Source organism: Rattus norvegicus, chromosome 2, assembly GCF_021556685.1.
Source record: "Rattus norvegicus strain SHRSP/BbbUtx chromosome 2, alternate assembly SHRSP_T2T, whole genome shotgun sequence".
Taxonomy (NCBI): Eukaryota; Metazoa; Chordata; class Mammalia; order Rodentia; family Muridae; genus Rattus; species Rattus norvegicus.
Genome location: NC_141535.1, coordinates 29,691,454 through 29,718,398, shown reverse-complemented (window position 1 = coordinate 29,718,398; position 26,945 = coordinate 29,691,454). Strand labels below are relative to the sequence as shown.

Sequence of the window (26,945 nt, the reverse complement as noted above, 5' to 3'; positions counted from 1 at the left end):
CCCGCACTCATTCAATGGGGACAGGACAAAGTTGTCACCAAGAGGGAAGCAAGGCTCATGTTTGGGTCAAAACTAGCTTTTCCTTGTTCTGCCTCCAACTGTTATTTCATTAATTATCCCGTGAACGAGTCACCTTGGTGAAAATTCATTAAGAACCCCTCCCCCCAGCCTAGGGGCTGCTGAGGCAGGAGACTCTTAAGTTGGAAAGCAGCCTGAGTTATTAGTGAGGTCTCTTTTCAAAGGACAACTCAGAACAAAACAAACTCAGGTAAGGACACTCATCTCTGACCCCACGGACGTGCCATCTGCAGGTATATGAGTAATTTCTATGGGAAATCAAATCCTACCGCAGCCCAGAATACCTATGCATGCAACCCAATATTAAATTGTAAACTTATTTAGTGGTATAGGATTGTTCACATGTCTTCTTATTGTGCAATTCTTTGTAGATGACAAGTTCTTGCCACAATGTCAAAGCATTGAAATCACGTACATTCAAGACCGTCTCTGTTCTGTCCTCCTTTTCTCCGTTGCTTTTGTAGAAGCGACATCCAACAAGGCTTAGAGGAAGGCAGCAAAGGAAAGCAGTGACCAGTGCAACTGGACGGGGGACACAGAGGTCTTTGTGCGCACTCTCCTGCAGAGGTTTTCGTCCCTAGTTTCGTTTTGTTTTTGTTTTTTTCTGAGGCAGGGTCTCAGGGGTCAAACCTGCTACACAGCTTAGGATAATTTTGAACTTCTGATCACTCTGCCTTTCACTCCAAAGTTTTGGGATTACAAGCATGCCCCGCCACACCCTGATTATTTTTGCCATTAATTTAAAGAAAGGTGTCACCGGTTGATTTCAACTAGTAAACTTTTAAAAGCCAAGAGGCCCGAGCGTTTAGTTTTGCCATGGAAGAACAATGTGTGAGACTTTCAGCTCACACAGAAATAGTCAGAGGACCCGCAGGAGGACATGTGTTAACCTCCTGCAACTTCCCCGCCTTTTATTTATTTCCTTATTAAGTTACATTTATTTGCTTCCTATTTATTTATTTTGCACGCGTTCATACCCACAGCCCACGTCTTGTTTGGAAAAGTTTCAAAGAGGTTTAAAATAAATATCAGGGCAAAGAGTGAGAGAGAACCGCTCAAGGCTGGACTCCATAACCCTGAATGGAGTCAGGACCTGTGACAACTCTCCCATCTGGGAACCTAAAAACAACTCTCGGGGTCTGAAACGTCCTTTGTGATGGAGATTCAGAAGCTTGAACAATCAATAGGAGATGTGCTAGAGCAAAGTCGGCCTTGTTATGTAATGTCGCATCGCACCGTGGGGCAGAGCCCGGGCTCGGGAGCCAGGTTCCAGAGTCCACATTCCTGCTTCGCTACTTCTGCAGTGAGAACTCAGGCAAGTCGCTGTCATTACATAACATGTATGATACATATGTTATATATATTTATAATCTATAGAAATTTATAATTTCTTCTTTCCCCACTTGAGAGGTACAGTACGACAGATTCTGTTATTGTTCTTAGAGGACAGCTAACTGAGGGGGTTCATAGGCACACCAGAAGCCCTGACAGCAGTAGCAGAGATGTGGGCATGTGGGGAGGGTGGCAGGACATGGTGTATGAAAGACAGAGGATGGGGCATGGTGATGCATGCCCGTAATCCCAGCATTCAGGAGTCAAGAGGATCAGGAGTTCAAGGTCATCCTCAGCTCCTGAGGACAGTTTGAGGCCAGTCTGGGGTACATGAAACCCTGTCTCGATAACAAACGGATAAACACGGAAAGATATAGTCATATTCTTGTTACTTTTGCTATAATTCACCATCTTTACACATAACCCATGCCAAAAAAAATTCAATTTGTAAAGCACGAGTTCTCAGTGAGACAAAAATAATTGTTCTTTTGGAATACATTGAGAAGGATACGGATTCTTGTTTTAAGAATGTAAAATGAGATGGAATTTAATTACTTTTTTTTTTCTGGGTTGGAGCTCAAACCCAGGGCTTTAGAAATGTTGGTTAAACCTATCACTGCACTATACCCACAGCCATTTCTTGCTTGGTTTTGAACTCACATGTCCTCTGGAGTCTCAGACAGAATTTGGGAACAAAAGTTTTCAAACCTCATTTTGTCTTTTGCTGCAATGGCTTTCAGGACATTTCCTTTCAGGAAATTTAAACACACACACACACGCACGCACGCACGCACACACACACACACACACACACACACACACACACACACATATATATTTTTTCCCCTGTAGCCTGGGATGGCCTCGATCTCATGGTTTCTCTTTCCTTAAATTTCCAGTGCTAGAATTACAGGGGTGCACCACCACATTTGCCTTTAGATCTGTATTAGTAACAATTCGTATAATCTGTAACATGAGATACTTAGCCCTTGAGACTTTTAGAAGCATAAAGAATATGACAGGGTTTCTAGGTTCTTGGACTTATCTATACCCCCACCATTTCTTTACTTACTTTCTTGCCTTCTTTTTATTTTCTCTCCCTCCCCTGCCCCCTTTAAGAAGTCCTCAATAGAATATCGCCATCGATGGCCCCCTTCACTTCTATTGTCCTCACTTTGGTGGGTACCAAGTGTGTTGTGTTTGTGTTACACTTACAGCTCTAATCACCACACACTGGGCATAATGAACTTGTTTAGCATTTTCTTTGTGTGAAACAGGAGCAGTCCCTATTTTATAACAATTATGAGACTCTAATCAGGTACTTTTTAAGTTTATTAACATACTACCGGGCATATAGTGTTTTCTCAGTACTGTGTTTAAAAAATATAGGACCTTACATTTTGAGTTAAGGAAGCTAAAGAGATGGCCCATCAGTTAAGAGTACCTCGGTTCTTCAGAGGATCCAGATTCAGTTCCAGCACCGACACCGCAGTGAACTCCAGTTCCAGAGGATCACTCGCCCTCTTCTGGCTTCCATGGGCACTGCTCTGCTTACGTGGTGCACAGCAGCATACAGGTGAAACACACACACACTCACACACACATACACACACACACACACACACACACACACACACACACACTGGGTGGGGGGGGCGGGGGAGCGAGCAAAATCAAAGAAAAGGAGTTATGTACCACTTCCTCTCTTTAGGACACGTTTCCACAATAATCAGTAAGACAAGTCATAGACTGTTATGGAAGTGCTATGGGCATACAGAAAGAAAGAGAGAGGAAGAGGGAGAGAGACAGACACAGAGAGATGACAAATGTTTGCGAGAATCAAGAAAGGAGGTGGCATATGAATGATCCCTGAGATATAATTAGGATTTCAAAATTTAAAGTGGGTAGGTATATTCGGGCTAGACTAAAACCATAAGCAGGGGTGTCAAAAGCAATTCACTACTATGGAAGGACCAGTCACTCTAGGCTAAAACAGGGATACAACTGTGTAGGTGAAGTGGGGTGGGGCCATACCGGCAATGTCAGCTTCTTCGCAGGCAAAAGGCTGATGATTTTAGGGGCAGGTGTATGGCTTAAGAGAAGATTTACTGCAGCAGAAATGCCAGAAGCAGAAGGTGTAAGCACCCGAGAGTGGGAAGACCAGTTAGGAGAGGTTATTGCAGTTTGAGGTAAGAGCTGATAAAGGCCTGCAGCTAGGGGGAGAGCAGAGGGACTCCAGAGAGGACACCGGGAGAGGGACTCCTCGGCAAGAATCCACAGTGTGCGACAGGGGACCTAGATTGCCGGAGCCATTAAGCACTGATGGGTATGTTTGGGCTGCAACGCGCTGCCACGTTCCGTCTTTTTAATTCCTCTTTTTTCCAGAACTCTACTACTTCCCCGCAGATCTCTCTGCTAACTGGACTTTTCCTTTTCAAACTGAACCCGCGTTCATCCCCACACTCCAACTCTGACACGGTGGCCTCCTGCGGTCCTCCTGCGGTCCTCCCACAGGAAACACCCTGCAGGTCAAATTCTGAGTTCGGGGTACTCCACCCGCGGAATCCCCTGTCCCCCGCGCGGGCGGCGTCCGGCAGGCGCCCCCACGGCTCGGGGACCAATAGGAAGGCCGCGATGCTGGGACCCGACTAGCCATTGGTTGGCTCGGCCGTGGTGAGAGATGGTGCGGTGCCCGTTCTCCGCCCGGGTGCGAGCAGTGGGCGGTTGTTAGGGCGACCGTTCGTGACGTAGGCCGTCAGGCTGAGCAGCCTCCCGCCGATTGGCTAGGGGATCGGACGATCCTTCCTTATTGGCGGCCGGTTGGCGGCCCGGAGTGTGCGTAAGCGCAGTTCCTTCCGCCCTGGTCTCCGTTGGCTGGAGACGGCGGCAGGGCCGGCTTGGTGGCCTCCATTGAGATCCGGAGGTGAGCGGGCGGACGCTGGGGACCGGTGGGGCAGCGGGTCTCGCGCTCCGCCTGGTTCCACGAGGTGGCTGCGAACCCAGGGGACCACGAGGACACGTCCTTGAGGCCGGGCGACAGGGCGGCGGCCAGGGAACCGGTGGGCCGGCTGGGCCTGAAGGCCAGTGCAGCGACGGAGCGTTCGTGGGTCCAGTCCGGAGGGCGCTGTGCTGACCGGGCGGTCACGGTCATCTGTGTAGAGCGAGTGTCAGGCAGAGGGGACAGCGGGAGCGATGTTCGCGGAGCCTTAAAGAACAAGGGTTCACGCCCAGGCGCTACCGCAAGGCAGGACCCTTATTTAAAGTGATGGAGAAGAGCCAGATACAGGCTGCAGATTGATCCAAAGCCAAGATCCGCGTAGATACGGCAGGTTGTGCCCCTCCTAGTGGACCAGGAGGAGGATGCGAGGTCGGTACAGGCAAAGCTAGCCCTGCGAAGTTGGTCTGTCGGCCTGTATGTCATTCTCCTAAGGGGCGTAGTCTCATTGATAGTGATGTCCTTTCCTTTACCTTTTGGAATTATTTGGTGTGAGCGAGGAAAACCGGACCTTCGAGGTTCGCAAGTTAAAACAGTGGACTTCTGAGGTGGGGGAGGTTAATGTATTTCATCCTAAGTGGTCAGATGGAGTATTTCCTTTTCTTGAAGTTATTGTGCCTTTTTGGGCTAATTCCTGTAAAGGCACAGGAAATGTATGTTACTGGCCTTTTACTTACAAACAAAGTCCCTGTGTAAATTAAAGCACCACACAAAGTAGGGAATACATTTGTTTGGTTATTTGTGATTCATTTTTATTTTTTATTGTAGGGCAAAGTCTTGGATATACCGTGAGGTTGGGCTGTGTTCCGTGGGCTTACTTTGTTGTAGCGCCTTTCTAGAACTTGACCATGCATAAACTATCAGATTAACACGAAAACTTGTATGTCACAGCTGTTTCAAGATAAAGGGTGTGCCTGTGGGGGCGTGTGTCCTGTATGCACACACTGCTATATTTTTGTCTAACTTGTAGATGGAGAACTGTATTCTGGGATCAATTTCTACACCCTCAAACCTATCTGAAATTGTACAATTCTTACTAAGTTCTCAAAATAGTAGTTCTTTATGGTTCCACTTAATTCTGTGGTCAGAGAACTTGGAAATGAAGAGGAGATGGACTTAGAAAGGGTAATGAATGTATAGTAAAGTTGGGTGTAGAACCTGTTTTCTAGTGCAAGATGGTGGTGGTGGTGGTCGTGGTCCTATTGAGGGTAGGTTAAGAAAGCAGAATGTTACGTCCTGTTGGGATTGTAAGTGGCTGCAGTATAGGATAGGGTTCTTACCCTCAAAGGGACAGCCTGCACACATTTATTAATTTGAGGTCAGTGTAGACACTATCAGATCAGTGGGATGTGTCCCGCAGGAAGAGTGCTCAATGAACGCCCCACAGAGAAGCCTTTCTTCGATTGCAGTGCTCGGTGGTCTAGCCCTAGATAGAATTGGAATTTAAGAAGAGTAAGACCATCCGAAGAGTCTGAAATGTCTGCTGTATACTCTATTTGGATAAGTAGGCAAGTTCTTTTATTATTGCAATGTAGCAGAAAAGCTATCTACTGAGCTTTCATAAACTGCCGCATAGACCCTCTGGGGTCACTTTGCATAGTCACAGAAGTAGGAGGTGCTCCTGAGAGACAGTATAGTTACGGTTACTTTGACACACCTTTGTAACACTGCGCAGTTTGCAGCTCCGTGTAGGTGTGGTTGGTTCTGTGCACTTGCTTGGATTGAGGCACAGGATTTTGTGTAATTTTTTCCTTCAAAATATTTAAAAAAAAGAAAAGACTGCACCTGCAGGGAAGAATGTCAGGGTTGGTGAGCCCAGGAATGAACTGGGAGGGAGGTCTGGTGTGCCTGGTGCAGTGTGGTTGTGGGTTAGGGATTACTAGTTGGCAATCACAGGGGGGCCCTTGCCCATAGCTATTCAGATTTTTTTCCAGTGGAATCACCTTTAATAGTGATGAATAAAATTGACTCACTAGGGAAGACTGTTGAAACTTTTGGTCATGAAGGGTGGAGAACTGGAAGTGATTTTGATTTGAAACTATTTTACCTTCTGAAACCTTAAAGCCAATCTTTTTGTCCAGTTTGCTTTAGTTTCTGACTTTAAAAAGAGTTCTATGAGTTCATGTGTTTCTCATGAGACTGCTAGACAGGTTTAAAGTGTTCATCCTTTAAACCTGGCCCTCCATAGACGTACTTTGTTTCTTGGGTCTCTGTTGGTCAGTGCTATACATCAAGGCAAGATGCTGGAGAGGAAACGGTAACACTCATGATGCAGTACTGAAAACAATGGATAAATACAGATGCCTTTCAGGTCTTGATGCCTTACTAGTTGTTATTTAAAAAAAATCGAGACACACAGGAAGAAACATACAGTCTAGTGAGATGGTTGTGAATAATTTCCTGATGCATAGATTTACTTGAACTTACCCATGCTCCCTGGCTTATTCATCAACTGCTTTCATGTTATTTTCTATTTTTAATTACTTAAAACTGTTCTTAGCAACAAAATTGATTTTATGATTGAATTAATGTGTTGGTGACATCTTGAAAACCAGTTATATTGGTCTGTAGTCTGGCATATTGAAATATAGAGGAAAAATGGAATGTTGGATTCTGAGATTATATTTGCTAATTGGCTTCATTTTTAAAAGCCAAGCCCGGGGGTTGGGGATTTAGCTCAGTGGTAGAGCGCTTGCGTAGCAAGCACAAGGCCCTGGGTTCGGTCCCCAGCTCCAAAAAAAAAAAAAAAAAAAAAAGCCAAGCCGGTACTTTTCTTTTCTTTTTTTTTTTTTTTTTTTTTTTTGGTTCTTTTTTTCGGAGCTGGGGACCGAACCCAGGGCCTTGCGCTTCCTAGGCAAGCGCTCTACCACTGAGCTAAATCCCCAGCCCCGGTACTTTTCTTATACACTCCTCATCCCCAGAAACTTTTTTGCCTTCTTTACTTAATCTATTGTTGTGGATGGTGGTGCATTTTTTGTTTTGTTGGTTTGGTTTGGTTTTTCTAGATGGTTTCTCTGTGTAGACCAGACTGGCTTTGAACTCAGGTATCTGACTGCCTCTGCCTCTCAAACCACAACTGCCTGGCTAATTGGTGTCATCAGTAAATAAGTCACTTTCCTAGTGAATGTGTGAGGTCTGTTTGAATTCTTGCTCACAATCAGTAGGCTTAGTTTATTGGTTTTTGTTTCATCATGTGTATTATGTTGTGTGCGTTCGAGTGCACTGGTGTGTACCAAGGCCTGAGTGTGGAGGCCAGAGTCCAGTCTGCAGTGTTAGAAGCAGTGAGGCTTAGATGCAAGTGCATTTATCCACGGAACCATCTCATGGGACCTAGTTTTTGTGACTGATTGTTATGGGGAATATTTTTCATTGTGCTCTTTAGTTTTACCATGAGAAATATCTCTGTAGACCGTCAGAGGCTTTATAAGATTGCATTTCAAGTAGGAATGTCAAAATTATTAATTATTAATTATTAATTAGCCAGCATCTATGAGAAGAGTGGTAGTCATTAGCTTGGATCTTCATGCTATTCTGTTGAGAATGCGTTTGTCAGACAAGAAGTCATATTTTTGTTTTTGTTTTTTGAACAGAGAGCCTTGCACTGGGCTGCATCTTCGCTCCTTGGGAGGTCTTTCTGTACGATAGACACATGCTTTACCCGGCATCTGCTTCTACTGACTTTCCAGTCTTGGCTGGCTGTAAAAGTTTAGGAGCCTTCCACATCTAGCACATTTAAATTGGTCTTCTTGCCCCGTAGTTTGCCAGGAGAAAAGCAGCCATCCTAGTGAAGTGCTAACATAGAAGTATAGATCAGAAAAGATTCCTGGTGACAGCTACCTTAGAAAAGTTTGTTATACATTGGGTTGGTGACATTCTGCCTTGTATCCTAGAGAATGAAAATGTTAACAGATTCTTGATCATAAATCATGATTTATGGCCAGGTACTCAAGAAGAAGCTTCTTTGATGTTATCTTTATTAAGCATGTGGATGGTGAAGAGGGTATTTATGGGTTTTCAACTCACCTAACTAAAACATGGGAACAAACTCATGCTTGCTTTGTGTTTATTCTGCCATTCCTTGGCTCACATAAGTACAAGGAGTTATGCTTGAAACTTACTTTTTTTTCAAGATTTATTTGTTTTATTTATATGAGTACACTGTAGCTGTCTTCAGACACACCAGAAGAGGGCATCGGATTCCATTACAGATGGTTGTGAGCCACCATGTGGTTGCTGGGATTTGAACTCAGGACCTCTGGAAGAGCAGTCAGTGCTCTTAACTGCTGAGCCATCTCTCCAGCCCCCTGAAACTTACTTTTTAAGGAACATTTGCATGAAAGTTGTTTATCAGTTAGTAATAAAAGGTTGAGGTGTTTACAGAAGTAGCCGCCATCATTTTAATGGGGTGTTACGATCCCTTTCCAGAATGATGCAGAACACTGAACTCATCCTGTATGTGAGATGCTGCATATGGGGCTGGCAGCATCCCTTTGTCCTCTTGGAAGTGAGCCGCATGCTAAGTGTTCTATGTATTTTCCCTGCAGGATCCAAGGACTGTGTAGCTACAATGTTGTCAAGACTTTTCCGTATGCATGGCCTCTTTGTGGCCTCCCATCCCTGGGAGGTAATTGTGGGAACGGTGACACTTACTATCTGTATGATGTCCATGAACATGTTCACCGGCAACAACAAGATCTGTGGTTGGAATTATGAGTGCCCAAAATTTGAAGAGGTTAGTTTACTTTAATAACTGACTAAAATGAATTTCATCTTCAGTTTCTAAAGAGGGTCTCCTTTTAGGGCCTCCCCCTTCTCAGAGAAGGGGAGGGGTTATTGGGGGGGATGGATTTGTGAGGGTGGGACTGGGAGGGGAGAAGGGGCTATGCCTGGGATGTAAAAGTCTCCTTTTTAGAGAATATATAAACAAAAAGTTCTGAGTAGTCTTTACTTGTAGGCTTACCTCAAATTTTCAGCCGTATACATGCTCCATGTATACATGGAGTACACTAAAAAATGCTTTTTTAAGTACAAGTGAGTATAGTTGACTCTCTTGAGAAATACAGTGTTTATAAGGACTATCAGAAAAAACGATTTCAAAGAATTAAGATTGCTAAAAATTTGCATTCAGTTTTTGATTTCTCTGTTGACCATTTTGATTTGGTTGTACTGTGCTGGCATTTATATTGTGCTGACACGTGAGCCAATGGCAGAATAAGCACTTGTCGTTGGTACTTGTTTGAAAGCTCTCTCTGCTAATAGGACGTGCTGAGCAGCGACATCATCATCCTCACGATAACCCGGTGCATCGCCATCCTGTACATCTACTTCCAGTTCCAGAACCTGCGTCAGCTTGGGTCAAAGTACATTTTGGGTAAGGCTGGCCACCGTCTTTGCATGCTGTCAGGCTTTTGAGTTGATGTGGGACTCTTCTGAGTGTGTGGTGCTGTACGAGTGTTGAGTCCATTCAGCAAGGAGTTAATACTCTGAATGCGAGGCCTCTGTCCTGTGGAGGAATGTGACATTGCTCTTAAGAGTGTTGAATGTGGGGGTTGGGGATTTAGCTCAGTGGTAGAGCGCTTGCCTAGGAAGCGCAAGGCCCTGGGTTCGGTCCCCAGCTCCGGAAAAAAAAAAAAAAAAAGAATTTGTGAAGAGTGTTGAATGAGACTGAATGCCCGCCCGTGTAATAGGAGTCCAGACTTTAACTGTGGCGTTTGGTGTTCAGGTATTGCCGGCCTCTTCACAATTTTCTCAAGTTTCGTCTTCAGCACTGTCGTCATTCATTTCCTCGACAAAGAATTGACAGGCTTAAAGTAAGTAAAGCCCGGCTGTGTGCTCTCCTGAAGTATGTGTGTAAGACCCTTTATTCCCTGTACTAATTAGAGGCGATGTATAAATGTAAACGTTTAAAGAGTATGGGAAATTTGTTATGTACTTGCTACTAGCTAGCTCTGTTAACGTTTTGAATATATTCTTTCCCATTGATTTTCGACATATTTTCTGAGTGTCGTACTGCGTACGCTGGCTGTGTCGAGTCTTTTTCCTAACATCACTCATCTGCATCTTTTCATGTCCTTGGTGTCAAAGTGAGTCACTAGTGAGAGTTATGTAGGACTCTCTGCGAGTATCCTGAAGTTTGTTGTCCTAACGTTGGCTAAGTTACGTTTTCCCCATAGGTACCACAGTGATTACTCTGTGTCCGTGTGTCCGCCGTCCCCTAGAGATCCATTCCAGGAGTAGCATAGCAGCTGAGGCGCATTTTAAAGCTTTTACTTTTTAGCCTCTTGCCTTGGGGAAGGTGGAAGAGGCTTCATTTGAATATTGTACATTTTTCTTAATGTTAATTCAGGATTTTTTTAATAAACATAGAATAGCTGAGAAAACACCGATAGGTGTTTCAGTGCGTGTTCATTTGCATTTTAGCATTGTGGAGGATTTTGGTTATGATGGGCATCATGTCAGTGCCTGTAACTCCAGGGGTGCAGGTGAGGATCAGGGGTCCAAGGCCTCGCTCAGCTACACAGCAAATTAGAAGTCAGTCTGGGCTTCTCCAGGCTTTGTCTCAAAAAAGTGAAACAAAATAAACTTTAGCAACTATGTCTTAGCTTCAAGCTTCTTAAAAATACTAGCATAAAAGTACTGATCCTGCCACGTGTGTGGTGTGGGAGGGTTTCTATTAAGAAGTTTCTAAAACTCTATTTTCCCTGTGTTAAATGTAACTTGTCTTGACTTTTTTTTCCCCAGTGAAGCTTTGCCCTTTTTTCTGCTCTTGATTGACCTTTCTAGAGCGAGTGCATTGGCCAAGTTTGCCCTGAGTTCAAACTCACAGGTGAGTGTTGTTTATAACCTGGGAGTGTGAAGTGGTCTCCCTGTCTAGTAACAAGATGAGATTTCTTTACTGTTCAAAATGTAACCACTGTCTCACACTAGACAAATGTTTTAAGACTGGTTTGTGTATCTCACTTCCCCATTTTTCCCTTCGAAAGTCTTCTGAAATTACAGCACAGTGACATAGGTGGATAAGCCCCGTATTGAGGCACTTAGGGAAAAGAGTGAGTGTTTCAGGTCATTTTCTCATTGCCTTGACTAAATGCCTGACATGGGACAAGGAAGAAAGGCTCGTTTGGGCGTGTGTTTCCAGGAGGTAGTTCATGGAGCTGGGAAGGCACGCAAGCAGGAACTGGAGGCGGAGTGCAGTCCAGAGGAGGGTGTGCAGGAAGTTGGGCCAGGCTAAGGAACCACAAAGCCCACACCCTGTGATCGACCTCCTGCAGTGATGTGCCACCCTCTCAGCTTTCCCAGGGAGCACCACCTACTGGGGTCAGGTGTTCAGACACAAGAGCCTGGGCCTGTGCACTTCACCTTCAGAATGCACAGGGCTGTGGGGACAGCTCAGATCACATCGTTTCTAAGCCCCTCGGATTAACATTCCCATCTTAAGTTTCATCCTGATGTTCATCAAGGTTGGTTAACAGCCTGAGTTATAGGGACCCTCCTGCTGTGGTCAGCTGAGTGCCAGGATCACAAGCACACAGCACCATGTTCTACTTAGTCCTTCAGTGACCGGCCATTAACTCAGGACCTTTTGCAGGATTGTCAAGAGCTCAGTCACCAATCTACCTGCCACCCCAAACTGAAAAAGTTCATAGTTCTGTCCCATATATATATACTGGATACTGCTTATGATCATTTGAGAATTTTGATAAGAAAATTTTCTAGGCTTTATTGTACTAATGTGAGCTCAAAGAATCTCAGCTGAGCTTTTGTCAGTGGGAGCCGGAATATGACATAAAATGTGAGAGGGCACACTTACATTCAGGTAGAGTTCAAGTGATTGATTAACCTATCAGTCACAGGAGTAATCCTCAGACCGTGTCTCTCGTTGCCCACTTTGCCTATTGAATGCGTCCTATCTTATCATATTTGTCCTTTGCATAGTAAAATAAAATGTGTATAGGACCCGGGGCGCTCTGCAGTGGTTAAAAGGTTGACTTGTTTACAGTCACTGCTGTGTCTGGTCTGTGCTTTAGGATGAAGTAAGGGAGAATATAGCGCGTGGGATGGCGATCCTGGGCCCCACGTTCACCCTTGACGCTCTGGTGGAATGTCTTGTGATTGGAGTTGGCACCATGTCAGGTTTGTAAACAGTTTCTAATGCACTACAGCTGTCATGGAGAGGGAAGTAGGAGGTCTTCCGTTTACACTGAGTCTTCTTGGAGTCTGACTTAAGTGACTTGAACTGCACATGTTGTTAGCGTGTGGATGTATGGACCTCCCTCCGTCTGTTTCCATGCTTGCTCTCCTCTCTGTGTGTCTGCCGGTGGTGCTTGGGCTTTGCTGTTGGTTCATAACAAGACCGTAGTGCAAGGCTGGAGACTTGCTGTTACCTGGGCTGAATCAGTAACTCGTCTCCTTGCATTTTAACTGCCATGTTGGAGGTGGTGCAGGAGTCTAGATCTAGTCAGGTGGTTTAATTAGATACTAGGTCATACACCTAGCATGTCTGCAGGGCCACCCTCAACACGCTCCTCCTCATCCTTAAAGAAACAATAGAGACTTAATACTGACCATTAAATAGGACCCCATTGTGGACAAGGTAGGACCTGGCATGGAAATTTGCCAGGATCAGTACATCGTGCTATTATGAGGTTTCTTGGTATTTATTGGACTAGATTTTTTTTCTTTTGGTCTCTGTGTGTGTCTGTGTGTCTGTGTGTCCATGTCCATCCATCTGTCTGTCCATCCATCCGTGTCACCTGGAGTTAGAGGTGGTTGTGAGTCATCGATTGAGGGTGCCAGGAATCAAACTCTGGTCCTGTGTAAAAGCCCAAGAATTATCTGACACTTTAGCCCCTAATTATCTTTCTTTTGGGAGACTATTTGGTTGTCTATTTATTTATTCATTTATTAATTATTATATATTTCTTTAAATTTCTGATAGTAATGACAGATATCCTACTATTCAACAAAGGTTTTTATTTAGGGAAGAAAAAACATTTTAAAAATTGTTTCAAAATTTACGTGCCTACCAATATGGATAAGCTCAGTGGCTCGGCCTATAGCACTTGTTTTGCAAACTTTAAAATGTACTTTTTGTAAGTTAGGAAGGTGGCAGGTAACACTTGCCATGAAAGTGTGAGGGCTGAGTTGGGGTCTCTGAGACCCATGTAAGCCTGCCTTGGTAGGAAGGGTGTCCCTGCCATCCCAGCGCTCCTCTGACGTGACAGAGGCAGAGAAAGCTTCCAGCAGTTGAAGGCCTACCCAGCCTGTGGTCCGCTGTGGACTCACAAGTGTCTAATCACAAAGACACAAGGACAACAGCTGATGGTGACCTCTGACTCCATACGTGCCCCACAGTCACACACACACTTTGAAAAGTTACCTTCTTAAAGATCGTTTTGAGTTTGAGTGGTGATACTGTCCTGTCACCACCCCTAAGTCAAATAAAATGTTGAGGTGAAAACACAGGTATGGGATTTCCTTCAAGCATTAGAATTTGAGATGTTGAAGATGGGCCAGAGATTACAGGCCTTGAAACAAAGGCTGCTTGCTTGACTCTGATGTAGAAAGCAGTAGGGTTGATGCCTTGTCTTGAGTCATTAGAGAGATGAACAGAAGAATCAGATGTGTAGTTGCAGAGGCCACTAAAGTCATCTTTATCTGCAGAAATAGGGATGTGGCTTAAAATTGATTAGGCAGTAACCCCGATGCCTGCCTTTTTGCATGGTGTTTGATCCTGGAGCTCGTACGTATTTTGGGCACATTCTATCGAGTCCTGGACTAACTAGGAAAGGCCAGTACAGAGAAGGGTTGGCTCAGTGTAGCTCGGTGGCAGTGTGTACTCTGCATATGTGAAGGTCCAGTGCCCAGCACACATACAAGCCACAGCTACTCAGAAGACTGGACTGCAGCTGTGTCCCTGTGTGGTACCCAAGTGTCAGAGAAGCTTCTCTTGGGACAGTCAGGAAGAATGATGGCAGCATGAATTTAGAAAAGAAAATCATTGATGATTAATTTGTGAAAAGCATTGGTTAAATATTGATTCAGTGGCCTTGAGTATGAAAATATTCTGTTCATCTAGTGTTTAAGTATAAATATAATTTGCAGTTCTTAAATGCCCTTGGTTGTGAAAGGAAATAATGTAATACAATTTTTTTATTTTAATTTGAGCCAAAGAGTGGGAGTTGGTGATCTTAATTTCTTTTCTGGTCTCTACAATTCTGGTACCTTCCATTTGAGATTACCAAATGACCCTTGAAACATTTTGTGGTGAAATGTTTGTTAATTTTCACTCTTGATTTATTAACATTTTACATTATCTCATTTTCAGATAGGTCAATGAAGTAAAATGCTAGGGAACATCAGTAGGCACGTGGGGATTAAGTAGGCACTTAGTGGTGTGTAAGAACTGTTTACTGAGACGCCGTGTCAGAAGGGCCTAACTGCCTACAGATGTGTGTGTTGTCAATGACCTGAGCACAGCAGCCAGCTGCCTGTGTGTAGTCTGGGGAGTAGAGCAGATGGAGGACGAGGTGACTCCTGTAGAGTAGCTCTTACAGCTCCTGTCTCAGCCAGAGTGACAGCATTTTATAAAGAACTGGAGGCATCTGTCGGGCAGTTTATTAAACACCACTGTTCTCACAACATTGTGATGTTGGGGGCATAGAGAGGTCATGATGTCTGTGTCCTGGCCTCGGGGCTGAGCTTTAGAACTGCTGTTCTGAAGCCTAGCGTCACCTCTGTGCTGTGCAGTGAAGAGGCGAAGGTGACTGCGTGTTCACCAGCTGTGCGTCTCGTTCTCTCCCAGGGGTGCGGCAGCTTGAGATCATGTGCTGCTTTGGCTGTATGTCCGTGCTTGCCAACTACTTTGTCTTCATGACATTCTTCCCAGCCTGCGTGTCCCTGGTCCTAGAGGTAAGACTGGTTTTGCTGGTGTCGTCAGTTATGAAGTAGGACTTCCCATGCTGCCCTTTACCTAAGTCCCTTGCATTCCTCCTAACACCTACCTTTTCTTTGTAGCTTTCTCGGGAAAGCCGTGAGGGTCGTCCAATTTGGCAGCTCAGCCATTTTGCCAGAGTTTTAGAAGAAGAAGAGAATAAACCAAACCCAGTAACCCAAAGGGTCAAGATGATCATGGTAATGGCATTTTTTCCCTCCAGTGTGTCTTATGCCTCGGGTATTTGGGGGCTTTTGTTTGTGTTTTTAGCTTCCTGTCTTGTTTATAGACTATCTGGTTGGTGATATTCCAGTCCTCTCCTTTTCTGAGTTTGTTCTTTGTTGCTTTGAAGTTGGGGGTTTTAGTTTGATGTTTTAAGACAGGAGCTTACTGGCTAGCCAAGGCTGGCTTTGAACTTCAACCACCCTGCTTCAGTCCCGAGTGCTGGGATACCCGTGCATGCCACTCTGCCCCACTGGGCCTTATGGTCTTTGATTTTCTTGCTCTCCTGAGTAGACTTTGCAAGTTCCTCTGTCTTTGAAAGACTCTTCTTTGGAATGTCTTTTGTCCATTCTTTTGTTTCGAAAACTGGGGCCTTTCTTACCATGATGGGGGGAGTGGGAGTGGGGTGAGGGGATGAGGAGGAAATTGTCTGGTTCTGGAGTTGGGAGGGATGAGAAAGCAGAGGGTACACAATTTAAAATATGTTCCTTCAGTCTTTAGGCCTGGTTCTTGTTCACGCTCACAGTCGCTGGATAGCTGATCCTTCTCCTCAGAACAGCACAGCAGAACAGTCTAAGGTTTCCTTGGGTCTGGCTGAAGATGTGTCCAAGAGAATTGAGCCGAGTGTTTCTCTCTGGCAGTTTTACCTCTCCAAGTGAGTGACTGGAGCCCAGGGCACTCTGCTCTCACAGCATTGTGCAGTGCCTTCTCTGTTTCTGAGCTAAACTTTGTCTGTGCTCTCACTCACTCAGGATGATCAGCATGGACATCGAGCAAGTGATTACCCTGAGCTTAGCGTTGCTTTTGGCTGTCAAGTATATTTTCTTTGAACAAGCAGAGACAGAATCAACACTCTCATTAAAAAATCCTATCACATCTCCTGTCGTGACCCCAAAGAAAGCTCAAGACAACTGTTGTAGACGTGAGCCTCTGCTTGTGAGGAGGAACCAGAAGCTTTCGTCAGTGGAGGAGGATCCAGGAGTGAACCAAGACAGAAAAGGTACTTCGCCATGTTCTTCCTTCTCAGTTCCTCTTGTTCCCCCGAGCCCCACAAGTGGACTTCATCTGAAAGTGATTCTTTTTGCCTCTCACACAGTTGAGGTTATAAAACCTTTAGTGGCAGAAGCCGAGACTTCGGGCAGAGCTACGTTTGTGCTTGGCGCCTCTGCAGCCAGTCCTCCATTGGCCGTGGGGGCACAGGAGCCTGGGATCGAACTCCCCAGCGAGCCTCGACCTAATGAAGAGTGTCTACAGATACTGGAGAGTGCAGAGGTGGGACAAGGGCGGGCTCATGCTGGGGAGAATGCAGAGAGGGACAAGGATGGGCTCACGCTGGGGAGAATGCAGAGAGGGACAAGGGTGGGCTCACACTTTTTATTTTATTTTTTTAAAGGATGTTTTTGGGTACTTTTTTCTAATCAAAGGAAGTTAAAACTGGTACTACCGAGGCCTACTATGTCCTAGTCCCTGTGTCATGTGGCTTAGTGACATGTATGAATTCCCCTACAGCCTTTGGGGGTGTTCTCCCTACCCTTCAGATGAGTAGCCCAGGCTCAAGAGCCTTCAGTGATGTCCCCAAGATATTAACCATTGAGGAAGTTGGAAAGCCCGCAGCAGTTCTTTGCTCTCTGTTCTAGAATAAAACCTCCTCGCAGTGAGTCACTGTCTTGTAGAGATGGGGACTTTTGAATCCGTGTGTGTTGAAGTGGGCTGCATCGGAGCGCTGTGTTCTCCCACCATGTTTATATATGTTCATTTATATGTTTATGTATGTTCATTTATATGTTTATATATGTTCATTCATGCTTCCAGCCTTATCAGCTTAATCTAATTCTTCCTGTAATAAGAATGTTTTCCTGGTCTACCAATTTTTTTCTATGTTTGATTAGATACAGTTCCATTCTACCCCCACTTCATTAAGATATATTGACGGAGGAAATTACAGATATTTAGATTGCATAGTTTTATGAGTAATCAACACAGTCAAGCTAATTAAATAAAAAGTTTTACTATGTAGTCCTGGCTAGCCTAGAATTTCTCATGTAGAGCAGCAGGCTGGCCTCAAATTCAGAAGTCCTGTCCTCTGCCTCCCCACTGCTGGGATTAAAGGCATGTGATAGCTCCTGGCCTTACCTTCTTTTTTTTGAGACAGGGTCTCTTACTAAATGTGGAGCTTGTCATTTTGGTCAAACTGTACGTAGCAAGTCCCTGAAACTGCCTGTGTCTTCTTCCTGCCCAGTGCTGGCAGTGCAGATGTATACTACTGTGCCTGGCTTTTATGCAGCTTCATGCCTGCATAGCAAGCCCTTCCCTGGATCTCCTTGATATTCAAACCAGCTACCCCTTTACAAACCCAAAGGCTTTTTAATTTTTCTCTTAATGTTTTTTGTACTTTAGCTCTTTTGAGAGTTGGTATCCTTAGCTGGAATATATCCTATTTAAGGATCACAACTTGTACCCACAAAAATTTACTGAAGAGTGTATATATTGACTGTCATTGTATAAGCAGATATGTACTGATTTCACCGATCAGTCCATGGACATTTAAGTGTGCAGTGAGGGTCCTGTTGTACAGAGGGCAGGGGGTGCGGACTGAGGGCAAGGCGTTCTCGTAAGTTCTGTTCTTCTGGCTAAGTGTTCTGTTCCCAGGGTTGATAGACACTGCCTTATAGTCACATAAGCTGCTCTGCACTGTGCTCCTTGGTCTTCTGTGTATGAATTACAGTTCTTAACTCTAATCCCATCTCTTCATTTTCTGTTTCTTCAGAAAGGTGCGAAGTTCCTTAGTGATGCAGAGATCATCCAGTTGGTCAATGCTAAGCACATCCCAGCCTACAAACTGGAAACCCTCATGGAGACGCACGAGCGTGGTGTGTCTATTCGCCGGCAGCTCCTCTCCGCCAAGCTTGCAGAGCCATCTTCTCTGCAGTACCTGCCTTACAGAGACTATAATTACTCCTTGGTATGCTGTTTGATTAGGAGGCCTTGCTCTGTAACTTGTAGCTGACCTGCTACTTAGAAAATGCTTTTCATGATTTTATAATCATTGCTGGAAGAGTCCAACAGTTTGCTTGCTTGCTTATTTATTTTATTTATTTTGATTTCTAAAGATAGGATTTCTCTGTGTTTCCCTGACTGTCCTGGAACTTGATCTGTATAGATCAGGCTGGAACTCAGAGATCCACCTACCTCTGCCTCTTAAGGGGTTGGGATTAAATGCATGTACCACCACCACCCAGCCAGTTTAAATATTTTTTAACTGAATATTAGTGAATTTGAGGTTTGGCTTAGCGATAGAATGTTCACTGGTGAAGCCCTTGGTCTGGTCAACAGCACTGCTGTTAGCGACAGTGACTGACATGAGCTGCTGTCTGTTCCAGGGTGGGTTTTCACGTGTTGCCCACCTGTGTTCATAGGTGATGGGAGCTTGCTGTGAGAACGTGATCGGATATATGCCCATCCCTGTTGGAGTGGCAGGGCCTCTGTGCCTGGATGGGAAAGAGTACCAGGTGCCAATGGCAACAACAGAAGGTTGTCTTGTGGCCAGCACGAACAGAGGCTGCAGAGCGATCAGTGTAAGTTGGAGTTTGTCTGCTTTAACATACTCCACACTGAACGAGGGAGGAAGGCAAGCAGGACAGATTCGGGGACAGACACGAGGGCTTTGGGAGAAACTGACGTGGATTAATATGTTCCCATAATCTTCTGCTTAGCTTGGTGGAGGTGCCAGCAGCCGGGTCCTTGCAGATGGGATGAGCCGAGGCCCAGTGGTGCGTCTTCCTCGTGCTTGTGACTCAGCAGAGGTGAAGAGCTGGCTTGAAACACCTGAAGGGTTTGCAGTGGTAAAGGAGGCCTTCGACAGCACGAGCAGGTGAGCTCCCCTACACAGGGACAGTCACGTGTCCTTCGTGAACGCCAGATGCCTTCCTGCTGAGGATAATGCAGCACCACCCCGAGTCCATCCATGTAGTCTAAGAAATATTCCTGGTTAGGGTAGATGTCAATGCAGACAGATTACCTCATAGAAGTACACTGGGTTTAGTGGTTGGTAAAATGGCTCAGCAGGTAAAAGTACTCTCTGGTGGCCTGAGCCACTCAGTAACAGTGAGTTAGGAAGACAGAGTCGTCACTGAGCGTAGACTGCTGCTCTGCCCTGGAGAGGATTCCTACACAGATGGTGGATGTTAGATAGGCTGGAGGTTTACTTTGAAGCCTGTTACAGTCACACAGAAGCCTACTCAGTAGATAGAAGCTCCTGCATTGTTCAGGCTAACGTGTTTGCTTTTATATTTGGACTTAACGTGTATTAAAGTGTTGGCTCACCTTCTGTTCAGTGCCTGAGCATGAGACTCAGCTACAGTAGAAGCCTTCGTGTGTCTAAAGGAAAAAAATACTCCCTGCTGAGTCAAGGATTAAAATTTAAAATTTCTCACCTTGGATTAAAATAAAACCCTTGTGTTTACAGATTTGCACGTCTACAGAAACTTCACGTGACGCTGGCAGGACGCAACCTCTACATCCGTCTCCAGTCCAAAACGGGGGACGCCATGGGGATGAACATGATTTCCAAGGTGAGCGCAGACACACTCTCAGAGCTCAGCAGTGGGCACGCTGGGCTGGCCTTGGCCCATGACGATTCCTGTACCTTTGCATCCTGAGTGCTGGGACTGGAACTGTGCTGCTGTACCCAGTGTGTCCTGTTGATACACCATGTCCATACAGTGTGTACTTCACAGTTAGCTGACTGACTTCATGTTTGTTAAAAGCTAAATACTGCTTAGCATAGCGTGGGTTAGTAGTATTCTGCCTTTTAAATGAGATAGAATGTACTGTGTGTAATGGGTATTTGCCTGCCTGGAGGTCTCTGCACCACATGTGTGCCTGATGTCTGTCCATAGAGGTCAAAGAGGACATGAGCTTTCTCTGGAACTGGAGTTTGGGTGTTGGCAATTGGACTTTGCTGGACTTTGGTCCTCAGGAAGAGCAGCCACAGCTCTTAACTCCAGAGATACCGCCATGCAGCGCTGCCTGCCGTGGACTTGACATCTGTGTCCTAAATGTCCTCACAAGGGTTGGGAGGGCTCTGGGCTAGCCCTTCAGAACTTTGCCCAGTAACTCCTCCCTGGGGGTTCAGCTTAGTGCAGCTTGAGAGTGTAGGGAGGTGCATAGGGCCCCAGGTCAGTTCTGAGCATACCCATTGCCCCCCAAAAGCTTTGTCTCTCAATCTTGAAATTGACCCTTTCTAGAGGCTTTTTTTCTTGGTTTCTTTTTGTGGGTGGGTGACAGGGTCTCCCTGTAGCCTTCGTCTGGCCTGGGGCACATGTGCAGACCAAGTTAGTCTGCAGCTCGTGGTCAGGTTTGTGTCTGACTCTGATTGTTGGTTTTACAGGCAGGTGTTAGCGTGCTCTGAACACTGTCTTTAAGATGTCAACATAACGAGTTTGTTTATATAATCTATTCGTTTTGTTTCCTGAGAGACTTTTGTATGGTGTACATTTTATTTTGCAGAAAATGTTAAAATCATCTAGTCAGGTTACAATTTTTTATTTATAAAGATTATTCAGAAAGAATGCCTAAGGTTTTTTTTTTTGTTTTGTTTTGTTTTTTTGGAGCTGGGGACTGAACCCAGGGCCTTGCACTTGCTAGGCAAGTGCTCTACTGCTGAGCTAGATCCCCAACCCAGTTTTTAAAATTCTCAATGAATAATATGGTGGTTTTTTAACAGCTTGAAAAAAGAATGTTGTGCCATCTGTCTCCCAGTCTACGTTTGGAATTGAAAACTATCTCAGAGATCCCTGTATACCATGTTCACTGCATTACCCGTACTAGCCAATAGGCAGAAATAGGCTAAGTGTTCATTGGGTGGATACATGCACAAGTGAGGAGAGATACGTTAACGTAGAACATTAGTAGAAGTAAGTGACATCGCCAATTACCAAATTCTACATGGTTCCACTTACCTGAGCTAACTAGAGTCGCTAAGTTTGTGGACATCAGTAGAGTGGTGTAGGGCCAGGCAGGGCCAGGAAGGGGGAATTGATATTCTAACAGGCTATGGAACATTAGCATTAGCAGATACAGAGAGTTCTGGACATTTCTAATACCTTGGATGTGTGGGATGACTGTGCTTACTACAGTTAAGGTGGTCAGAATGGCAGCTCCATCATGCACTATGTGTGTTTGCTCACTAGGGTACGGAGAAAGCACTTCTGAAGCTTCAAGAGTTCTTTCCTGAGCTGCAGATTCTGGCGGTCAGTGGTAACTATTGCACCGACAAGAAACCTGCTGCCATAAACTGGATCGAAGGGAGAGGAAAGACTGTGGTTTGTGAAGCTGTCATTCCAGCCAAGGTGGTGAGAGAAGTGAGTAAGCATGGGTGCTCTATCCTGTGTTTTACACGTTAGTGTCTCTAGTTGGCTTGAGGCCAGGGCGGTGGCCCACAGCTGTAATCACAGCTCTGGGACTCAGGCCGGAGGATCCCTGGAAGTCTGAGGCCAGGGTGGGCTACAGAGTGGGTTCTAGGCCAGCCAGGGCTGAAAGAAAGTTTTAAAAATAGTAGAAAATTAAGAGAATACTACCATCTTTAATAAGATTACATTTGTAGAGTTGTTTTCTATTAAAATGGTTGTTTTATTGTTCATGCCTGTCTGCACGTAGCGAGCGCACTCTCGGGACAGTTTAAATGGGGTCACATGTATACCCTTGCTTTCTAGAGGTACAGAGGTAGATGCGGGTGGTTTTTACTTAATTCTCCACAATGTGGTCTAGGTATTAAAGACGACTACGGAAGCTATGGTTGACGTTAACATTAACAAGAATCTTGTGGGCTCTGCCATGGCTGGTAGCATAGGAGGCTACAACGCCCATGCTGCCAACATCGTCACTGCCATCTACATTGCATGTGGCCAGGTGAGCTCTCTGTCCCTGCGGTCCTTTCTGCTCTGGTGCTCCAAGTGGAGGAGCTTCACAGTCTCCATCCTTCTCTCCTTCCAGGATGCAGCACAGAATGTGGGGAGTTCAAACTGTATTACGTTAATGGAAGCAAGTGGTCCCACAAATGAAGACTTATACATCAGCTGTACCATGCCGTCTATAGAGATCGGAACCGTGGGTGGTGGGACCAACCTTCTACCTCAGCAAGCCTGCCTGCAGGTATAGTTGTCTCAGCCCGCCTCGTGCTCTCGGGCGGCTGACTCCCAGTTACACTGGTTTATTTTCTGTTTCTTACTAAAACAAACTCAGGAAAGGGTTTATCTCAACTTACACGTCTAGGTAAACGTTCATTACTAAGGGAAATTGACAGGCACTGAGGTGGACGTCCGCTTGTTCTAGCCTCACATTCAGCTGTGAATCGTTTATTGCCCAGACTCCTGGGCCGGGTCCTCCATCAGTTAGCAATCAGGAAAGTGCACGGTGGACAGGCCCACGGGTCTCACTGCTAGAGGCAGTTTTATCTCTCGAGATCCCCTCTTCCTCCATGTGTGAAATCGACAACCAAGTTTAGCCATCAGGCCAGGGGCACTCTGTGCGTCTTAGCTGATCTTTTTTTTTTTTTTTTCTTTTATTTTCTTCTCTTTTTTTCGGAGCTGGGGACCGAACCCAGGGCCTTGTGGTTTCTAGGCAAGCGCTCTACCACTGAGCTAAATCCCCAACCCTTAGCTGATCTTTTTACCCTGGCTTTCAGTAAGTCTAGCTTTAGGATGTCTAAATAAGTATAGGGTTCCTCAGAAACAAAAGAAACGCATACATATGGTTTGGGTGTGTGTGCCTAGTAAATCACGAGAAAATACAATAAGCAAGTACGTGCCTACTGCCATGAGCTCAGCCCGACACTGCTTTCTAAGGAAGTCCAGCTCTGCTCCTCTCCATAGCGATCTTCATGCTGTCTCTTGATTATAGATGCTAGGTGTTCAAGGGGCGTGCAAAGACAATCCTGGAGAAAATGCACGGCAGCTTGCCCGAATTGTGTGTGGCACTGTGATGGCTGGTGAGTTGTCCTTGATGGCAGCATTGGCAGCAGGACATCTTGTCAGAAGTCACATGGTTCACAACAGGTAAGACTTCCACACATGAAATTTTCCCAAATAAAGTTTTATAATCCTGGTCTGGGAGTTAACCACCAAAATGTTTGGGCAACTTGAGTCCAAGCCCTGGAATCCAGATATTTTTTAAAAAAACCAAACAGGTGTGGTGGTACAGTCTGTAAATCCAAACTCTGGGCAGGAAGAGACAGGCAGGTCCTGCCTACCAGGCAGCCTAGCCTACTTGGCAAGTTCCAGACTGAGAGAGACCTGTGTCAAAATAGAGAGTGGGTAGCGGGCGCCCTCTTGTCTTCTGCCCTCCACACACATGTGCACCCCAACCCCCACTGTGCAGTGCTGATACTCTGTCACTTTGTCTTTCCTGACTAGATCAAAGATAAATTTACAAGATCTGCAGGGAACATGCACCAAGAAGGCAGCTTGAGCATCCTGACATACTGGACTGAAACACGGGCATTGGGTTCTCCAGGACTAACATGAAATCTGTGAATTAAAAATGTCAGTGCAGTGTCTTGTGGAAGATGAACGTGATCAGTGAGGCAGGCACCTGCTTGGTTTCTGGCTCTTTAGAGACGTGTGCGGTCCTTTGCACAGACTCCTCAGACGTGGGAACTATGGTTCTTTCCGTGCCGTGTTCTGGAAAGATCTCATGTGGATGTCATGGTGCTCTGAGCACCACAGATGTGACTGCAGCTCGTTTCTGAAAGCTGCCACAAGCTGGAAGCTGGTGTTTTGACGAAATGATGGATCCTGGTGATCAGTGTGGGGCTCACCTCCAATGGGTTAAAATGGAGTTTTAAATGACACTGTAGCTGACAGAACTTCTGATTTTTATTTATTCAGTCTGGGTTGTAGAACTTTGCAATCTAAGTTTATTTTTTGTAAACTAATAATTCATTTGGTGCTGGTCTATTGATTTTTGGGGACCTACTTCTTCATGGAAGAATTACTTTTATTCTCAAACTACAGAATAATGTGCTAAGTAGTGCTAAATAGTTCTCGACGAAGAAAAGAGTCGCTGTGTTCATCTCAGTCTTTGTTCAGAGAGGCCTTTAGCTGTGCCACAGTCTGCACTAAAGACACAGAGCTCTTAGTGTTAGAGCAGAGTACAAGCAGGTCGGACCTCTCAGGACTTAGAGTGTGGGAGCAGTTTTTAAAGAAAACAACCATTTCTCTAAGCCAACTTTCTTTGGAGACATTTTAACTTATTTAGCTGAATTCTAGATTTCTTGGTAAACTATCAAATCTGTATATGTTGTAATAAAGTGTCTAATGCTAGGAGTTTATTGGAAGTGTTTAAGAAATAAAAGTACTCAGCTTTTACACGGATAAAATGCTCTAGCTTGGGCCAGAGAAGACCTCGCTCAGGAGCATTGGTCCGGGAAAGCCTGGCTTGCTTGCCGAGCCTAATGAAGGGAAGTCAGCCTACAGAGCCAGTGATGGAGCCACATGAATGGCCCTGGAGCTGTGTGCCTTGTTCCTGTGGCCAGGAGTTGGGTGACTGAATCATTTATGGGCTCCTTTGGTGGACCCATAAAAGCTCTTAGCTTCCTCAGGGGGTCAGCAGAGTTGTTGAATCTTAATTTTTTTTTAATGTACCAGTTTTGTATAAATAATAATAAAGAGCTCCTTATTTTGTATTCTATCTAATGCTTCGTTTGGTCTTGGAAGCGGACGTCTGTGTAGAAGACGGACTCTGAAAGACATTCCGAGTGCGGCGGCGGCGGCGGCGGCGGCGGCACGGGAGCTCAGTGATTGTGTCAGTATTATTGTGGAAGGTTGACTTTGCTGTTGTATGTAAAGTTTCCAGTTGCGCCTCTTGTGACTTTTCAGCCAGTACCATTTTATTTACCTGAGCTTGTCGTGGAAGTGGTAGTAAACCGCATTGAGTGTTGATGCTGGTGACTGTGATCAGTGTCATCGTGCTAAGTCCATGTTTTGTACAATTACTAAATTGTATACATTTTGTTATAGAATACTTTTTCCACTTGAGTAAATTATGAAAGGAAGTTAACATTGACAAGTGTAAGTAGTGGCTTTTTTAAAACTGAGGATTAACCCTAAGCCTGAGGTCCAGAAGTGAGCAAAGTCTGGCCAAGTGGTAGCCTGGCGTCTGCTGAGGTCCTTACATCCTCTCTCTGTTCTACTCTAACTGTGACAGCAGCGGCCAGCCAGGGTTGTGTGTTTCGGTGATCTTTCTTACACTAAGGGTTTCCTGGTTCAGATCCATAGTCTCAACCAGGTTGTGTTTGTTATCAGCTGGGGAAAGTTAAGAGGGAGGGAAGATCAGATACATGGCCCACACGGGTGGCCTTTCAAGTGTGTTTTAGCTGCAGGGGGGAAGGGAGTGGGGGCAGGGTAGGAGGGGTCTTCCTCAGAACTGACTTCCATTCATCTTTAATTACTCCACTTTTGCTGTAAGGTGAAGCGTTAAGAGAATTGTATTCACAGGAAACACAAAGTTAGGAAGTGCTCATGGAAAGAGCAAATGCTGGCAAGTAAAGTCAGAGGTAGCCCTGGGCGACAGACAGCAAACATTTAGAGTAATATGACTGGACTCTTAGGCTTCTGAACAACAGAGTTTCTATTCACATGCCTTGCTTACAGTTTCTATAGCTGTGACAAAACACTGTGGCCCAAATAACTTGGTAAGGATAGGGTTCATCCTGGCATTTAACTCAGGCCACAGTCCCTCTTCAAAGGAAGTCAAGGCAAGAGCCTGGAGTTAGGAACTGAGGCAAAGACTGGAGAAATGTTCCTTACTGCCTTGCTTTTAAATTTACCTATCTGAGTGCTGTTTGCAGGTACACCTGCATGACAGGAGAGGGCATCAGATCCCATTACAGATGGTTGTGAGGCACCATGTGGTTGCTGGGAGTTGAACTCAGGACCTCTGGAAGTGCTCTTAACCACAGAGCCATCTCTCCAGCCCCATCAGTCTGCTTTCCAGCACCCAGGACTACTAGCCAGGGGTGACACCATCCACAAATGGCTGAGCCTTCCCACATCCGTCACTGAGAAATGTGCTGCATTTAGGCTGGGCTTGGTGGTGCATGCCTTTAGTCCCAGCCCCTGAGGAACACAGTAGACCTATGATTTCAAGGTCTGTGTAGCAAGTCCAAGAATAGTTGGGGCTACATAGAGACCCTGTCTCCAAAACAAACAACATGCACTACAGGCTCGACCACAGACCTATCTGGTGGGGGTGTTTTCTCAACTGAAGTTACCTCTTTCAAAATGACTAGTTTGTGTCAAATCGACATAGGTAGCAAGCACACATGTGGACCAACTTCTAGACAAAATTTCCATTGATCTTGGCATTCTCTCAAAAGACAAATTTCAT

The 26,945-nt window shown here is 45.3% G+C and overlaps 1 protein-coding gene across 3 annotated transcripts; it reads left to right on the top strand.

The window, feature by feature from the left end:
* The first annotated feature begins 3,636 nt into the window (after positions 1-3,636).
* On the top strand, positions 3,637-25,622 carry Hmgcr (3-hydroxy-3-methylglutaryl-CoA reductase). Of its 3 annotated transcripts, none has more exons than XM_087616604.1 (20): positions 3,637-3,736; positions 8,950-9,137; positions 9,665-9,776; positions 10,128-10,215; positions 11,147-11,231; positions 12,433-12,538; positions 15,210-15,316; positions 15,422-15,538; positions 16,055-16,215; positions 16,313-16,560; positions 16,657-16,832; positions 18,328-18,522; positions 18,977-19,135; positions 19,274-19,431; positions 20,026-20,131; positions 21,752-21,922; positions 22,329-22,469; positions 22,554-22,712; positions 23,460-23,614; positions 23,972-25,622. In XM_087616604.1, the coding sequence occupies exons 1-20, from the start codon at positions 3,733-3,735 to the stop codon at positions 24,024-24,026; spliced, it is 2,691 nt and encodes an 896-aa protein (XP_087472730.1). In that variant the 5' UTR covers positions 3,637-3,732; the 3' UTR covers positions 24,027-25,622.
* Positions 25,623-26,945: the final 1,323 nt, after the last annotated feature.